At 40.3% G+C, this 6,361-nt stretch overlaps 1 protein-coding gene across 1 annotated transcript in view; it reads left to right on the forward strand.

Moving 5' to 3' along the window:
• The window catches only part of ATP10D (ATPase phospholipid transporting 10D (putative)), a 95,441-nt gene extending 89,329 nt beyond the window's left edge, over positions 1–6,112 (forward strand). Inside the window, exons 22-23 of the mRNA XM_066384752.1 lie at positions 914–1,101; positions 4,583–6,112. Coding sequence (XP_066240849.1) covers positions 914–1,101; positions 4,583–4,913 — 519 coding nt within the window. The 3' untranslated portion in view covers positions 4,914–6,112. The remainder of the gene's footprint in view (positions 1–913; positions 1,102–4,582) is intronic.
• Positions 6,113–6,361: the final 249 nt, after the last annotated feature.

A 6,361-nucleotide genomic window follows, 5' to 3' on the forward strand; every position in this document is an offset into this window, starting at 1 on the left:
CATTTCAGAGTGGCTAGGTTATGCTGTGATCCACAGAGATGTATTTCTTGAGTTTTTAAAGTCAACTAAAGTTCTAGAACAATTTTTCTGCGCGGTGGCTCAAGGACCCAAGATGAGTCTTGCAGCTCTGCCGTCTAGAATTGTCCTCAGAGGCAACTTCTTGGTCAACATGGAAGGAAAGGAGACAGCATAGAAAATTTCACACCAGCTCTTCCTGGCATCTGACCTGAAAGTTCTGCATAGTCCTGACATTCATATTTCGATGGTCAACGCAAGACATGTGGCCACGCTTACTTTCAAGAAGATGGGGGCAGTGCAATCCTCCTGAATACTTATTTGGGAAAGAATGAGAATATTGGTGAGCAACAGTAATGTCTACCACAGTGTGAATGGGCAACAGTGATGTCTACCACAATGTGAATGGGCAACAGTGATGTCTACCACAGTGTGAATGGGCAACAGTGATGTCTACCACAATGTGAATGGGCAACAGTAATGTCTACCACAGTGTGAATGGGCAACAGTGATGTCTACCACAATGTGAATGGGCAACAGTGATGTCTACCACAATGTGAATCGCTAGAGTTTGAGGTTTGTTGGATTAAGATATTACCTTAATGAAGAAACAGACTAATATGTGAAAATACAAACACCTCATAGTTAGTGGACAGTACAGAAGAAACTAGTCATCAGAATTGCTTTTTGGCATTTGACTTAGTTTTACAGAATTTAAACAGTACTGTGAGCTGTTCCTGGAAAATGCTCTTGTCTTTAGAGGTCTTCAGTATTTTTGTGTTCCGTCCACTGAGGTTTCTTACACCATTCACCCAATGCCTAGACATGTTGTCTCGCCAACATAGTTGCAAAACCCTGTGAGTGAGCGTTCATTTCCCCTGTGCTTCTTGCTTTGCAGACTTGGATCCACATGCTGGTCATCGTTGGCAGCATCCTGTCCTATTTTTTCTTCGCCTTGGCTTTTGGAGCCATGTGTGTGACTTGCAACCCCCCCTCCAACCCCTACTGGGTTATGCAGGAGCACCTGCTGGATCCAGTGTTCTACTTAGTGTGTGTCCTCACAACCTGTGTTGCTCTTCTGCCCAGGTATGGTATTTGATATATCATCAAGAGAGTAAGTGAAATCACGGGCTTAGAATTTGCCACGCAACAACTAAGAACAGATGACAGACCATCCTGTTAAGTAGTAATGAAGTCAGTGTGTGTACTAGTTAAAGTATTGTTTTTAACTGTTTTTCCAGAAAACAAAAGTAGCTTATACAAGGCAATGATTTATTTCTCTTTCATGGAAAACTCTAATGTGGTTGACAGTCCAGTCCACTGGAATAGGGCAGCTTTGCTTCTCAAGCTTATCCAAGGACTGTGATCTTTTCCTCTGTCCTTCTGTTGTGCCACATTCCACCAGTGTTACCCTCACCTGCACGATTCAGGGTGACTCAGCATTAGCACAGCAATGTCTCAGAAGGAGAAAGAGAACAAAGAGGAGCAGATTCATATTCCTCCCTCTCCTTCCCCTTCCTTCCCTTTCTCACTCAAACCCAGAATTTGCACAATCATTGCTCGTATTCTATGAACTAAGAACCTTGGTATAAGGACTCAGTATCTAAAATCTGGGGATTTCTAAAAGGAAGAAGGTGCAGAATGGATACTAAGGGACAAGCAGCAGTCTGCTACAATCTGTAAACACTTAAAACTATACAACTTCCCTGCCCTGTCTGACTTTAGTTATTCTTCCCATTTTAGTTTAACTGGTTTCTAACATGGCATGGCATGAAAAAAGCTAAGAAGTATGGTGGCTTTTTAACTTACAGACTCTTTAAACTCTGTTAGAGCTTGTCTTCTTTACAATTTTGTAAAATCTGTTTGGCTGAAAACATTACAGCAAATAGCTCTACGTTGCCGAGACCAGCTCGGCCATGGGTGTGCATGAAAGGAAGGTGCTGCAGGACTTAAGAAAAAACACACAAGACACAACATGCAGAAAAGATGGGTACAGGGAACTCCCAGCCTCTAGGACTGAGAGCCCAGATAACTGCAGCCTCATCGTATTAATTCATCTCTTTGCTCATCAAGCAAATTAGCAGAGCCTGGGTCAAATTAGTCTACAGTGGATTCTGGTGCAGAGAAGGATGACCAACCGCTGTTCCCCAGGCATGTAGGAAAATGGCCATAGGGATCAGCTGCTTCCTGTGAACAATCTTAGTAGCGCTTGCCAGAGCAGCGTTCTGCCCCCGCAGGACTTGGCGTTCCAAAGTCCACACCAAAGACTTGTCTCAAGGCTACAGTTTAGTCTCTCGGCCACTTTCCCACACTACATTTTTAAATATGATATGAGAGTCAAACTGGTGATTTCATATTCTTCTCTAACAGTTTTGATAAACTGTGGCTCACAGGCCGAGTCTGGCCTGCTGCCTGTTTTTATAAGTAAAGTCTTATTGGAACATAGCCATACTCATTAATTATTGTCTGTAGTTACTTTTGCTCAACAGCAGAGTTAAATAGTTCCAACAGGGACTATCTGGCTCCCAAAGCCTGAAATCTTACTACCTAGTCTATTGGAAATAAATGTTTGCCAACCCTAATCTGTAACATCATCATAATGAACATGAACCTTTGTTGCTAAAGGACATCCCTTCTAGAAATACATAAAGAAAACCCACCTGAGTCATTCTTTGATGATTATTGTAGTAAACTTAACAATTTCTCTTAAACTGAGCTACTTCTGTAGTGTTCACTGTTATTACAACTTTCACATGAAAAATACTGACTAAACAAACTTGGTAGAATTTATGAAGAAACGATTACTTTAAAGTTATAGCCCTCAAAAATGCCTTCAAGAGTATTAATCATACAATTCTATCTAATATTGCTGTGGTAGACTGGAAAAAATGACCCCCTGAGAGATAGCCATGCCCTCATCCATGGAGCCTATAAATGTTACCTTATGTAGCAAGAAAGGTCTTCATGGATGTGATTAAGTTAAGGATCCTGAGACACAGAATAACCTACATTACCTGCATGGGCCTTAAGTGTAATCACATGTCCTTATAAGACAGAAGCAGAGGGAGATGCAGCACAAACAAAAGAGGAGATGTCACCGTGACCATGGAGGCAGAGTTCCCTTGGCCGTAATTTAAGGAATACTTATAACCACCAGAACATGGAAGAGGCAGGGAGTGCGTTCTCCAGAAGGATCATGAGCCTTCCGGCACCTTGACCTTGGCCCAGTGGAGCTGCTCAGAATCCCTGCCTCCAGAACCGGGAAAGAACACATCCGTGGTGTTCTAGACCACTGTGTGTGTCCGTTTGTTACAGCAGCCGCGGGAAACATGTGGAGGGTTAGGTACCAGGAAGATGGGCGCTGCTGTAAAAACACCCAAAAGTGTGGAAGTGGCTTTGAAATTGGGTAATGGGCAGAGATGAAGAATTTTGAGGCACATCCCAGAGAAGTACTAGACTTCCTTGAACAGACTGTAGGTAGAAACACGGACATTAACATTCTTGCTGGTAAGGATTTAAAAGAAAGTGATAAGCATGGTGGAGAAAGCCAGTATTAGCTTAGAAAATGCATGTATTGTCATAAACAGAACAGCGCTAGAAGTGTGAGAGTTCAAGGCGCTTCTGGTGAGGATTCAGATGAAATTAAGAATATGTTCCTGGAAATCTGGGGTAAGTGGATCTTGGCAATATGGTGGCAGAAAACATAGCTGAAAACGCTCCTGGCCTGTGGAAAGCAGAATTTGTAAATGATGACCTTGGATCTTTAGCCTAGAAGATTTCCAAGCCACGTGTTGAAGTTCTGCACCTGGTTTCTTCTTGTTGCTTATAGTAAATTGTGAGAGAAAAGAGATGATGGGAGAACCATTAATCCAAAAGGAACTAAATTTTGGAAATCCTTAAGCTATTCAGATTTCAAAAGTTGCTAAAATTAAGAGATTGAGTGTTAAGAATATGCTCTAAAGAGGCCAAGAGTGTGTCTGGACAACCTTTTGCCAGTGCTTGAGAGATTAGGAGTGTGACTCATGAACCCCGTCTACCATCTTTACAGCCATCAAGAAAGGAGATGGGATTATACAGGAAGGATCTGTGGAAACCCTCTCACCTAATGGCATAAATCCCCATGACATACCTTGGTGACCCCCAAGGGTTTTGAGAATACTGTAACAGCATAAACATTGCCAGCTTCAGGACAAGTTTGTGGTAATTTGTACAGTAGCCATAGGATATTAATAGCTAACATTGACTGAACACTGCTATGTGCCCACACAGCCTGCCTTACATGTACTTACGCCTATGATGTAGCACTATTGGTATCTTTACTATTATGGATTTTTGTTTTATTTATTTAACAAGCACTCATAAGGCACTCACTATTTCATAAGTGCTTTACAAATATTTAATATTATCATCTCCATTTTATATTTTGCTTATCCTTCTCGTTTACCTCAAAGAGGCAAATGGCCACCAGATGCTTTTACTGTTTCTAATTGGTGAGTACTTTTTTTTTTTTTGCGTCCCATGATGTATTTGATGTGAAAGTAATTCCGTGATGCCTGTTGTAACCTAGGTTTCTATACCGAGTTCTTCAAGGATCCCTGTTTCCGTCTCCACTTCTGCGGGCCAAGCACTTTGACAGACTGACTCCAGAGGAGAGGACTGAAGCCCTGAAGAAGTGGAGAGGGGCTGGGAAGATGGGTCAAGTGACATCTAAGTATGCTGACCACTCAGCTGCCAAGTCAGAGAGAAGATCTGTGTGTGGCCCTTCTGTTGTCTTTGCAATGGTGTCAGCAACTTCCTGTGCTGTGGAGCAAGGAAATTTAGCTGTATGTGAAACTGTGTTAGACTCAGACTACTCTGAAACTAAGACCTCAGGGATGGCTGGACACTCAACGTGTTAAACAGGCAAGATATCCTTTTTGGAGTTGCAAGTATTCCTTCAAGTTTGGAAGAGGGACTTTGAAGAGACATCTCAAGCAAGAATGATTTGGAAATTTCCTGAAGGGTCATAGACATTTTACTAGCTTGAAAAAACCAATGTGATAACCTTTATTGTGTATATATATATACATTTGTGAAAGAGGATAGAGTGTGACCTGGACAGAGTTTAGAAAGTAAAATATTTAATTCAAAATCAAATGCTTTTATGAAGCATTTTAGATTTTGTAAAAGCATTTTAATTGTCTTAGACCTGTAAACGTTTGCAAGGAAATTCATTTGTGAGATATTTATTTTACTAAGATTTCAGATTCCAGAGAAATGCTTTAAATGAGCAGATTTCAAACTGATTATTTTTATTTTTTAAAGTAGTTTTATATCAGTTAGAATTTGGAGTTCCACATGGGAAAAAAAAACTCATTATAAATGGTTAATTTCCAGAAAAGAAATGCCAAGAGCCCTTTAAACAACAATGTACTATAATTAAACAATAATGATACTATTTAAAATACAGTTAGTTAGTATTAACAGCTTTTTATTTCCTAGAGGAAGACGTTTCGGTCCTCTGACTGAAGATGGTAGGCGTCCCTCCTGCTCGTTGCAGTGTGCTGCTGAGGGGGTCCTTCACTGGCAGGGCAGGGGAGGCCAGGGTCCCATCAGGTAGCGGGAACCAGTTTCTGGTCCAAGGTAGACCTTTCTTGAGGTCCACCTATGTCCAGACATTAATTGGGGAACAAAAGCCATGGATAAGACAGAATCAGCTGAGCGTATAGCCCATTTGACAGTTTCCTGTATTCCAAAACTGACAACAGCCTGAGCAGAATGAGATAATTTCAAAAACAATCTTCCTCAAAAAATGAGGAAACCAGTTTATACCAAGTAAGGCCAGGTGTTACTATAATAAGATCATGTGTTCTTATTGAATTCTTTTAAAATTCTCTGTCTGAAAACTGTCAGTTGCCAATCACCCAGAATGTCCTTCGTGAAATCTCCATGCTAACGTTCTGTTTCTGTATCAGGTTTGCCTTAGACTATTAAACTATTATTCTCAGGGCTTTATCTTTGACCTGCTGCCTATTGTCCTGGTCTGATTTATTTTTTTGTAACCTTCTGATATTACAAATAGTCTTTCATATAGACTGATTTCCAGAACTTTCAAAATCCCACATAGTTAATGGAAGTTGCTTTTTCTTCCTTATAGCTTTTTTAAAAAAAAAAAAACTCTTTAATAAATAATGTGTACTAAAAACTGTCATCACTCCTGTAGATACTCACTGAATCCAATTGTAATTGGTACCAGAACTTAGAAGGAAAATCCCAAAGTACACCTTTTACCAGAATATTGTTTTGACTTTTTCTTTTTTTTTTTTTTTTTAATTTTTTTTATTATATAATTTTATTTTTTTAATGG

The sequence above is a fragment of the Saccopteryx leptura genome, chromosome 5 (genome assembly GCF_036850995.1).
Source record: "Saccopteryx leptura isolate mSacLep1 chromosome 5, mSacLep1_pri_phased_curated, whole genome shotgun sequence".
NCBI lineage: Eukaryota > Metazoa > Chordata > Mammalia > Chiroptera > Emballonuridae > Saccopteryx > Saccopteryx leptura.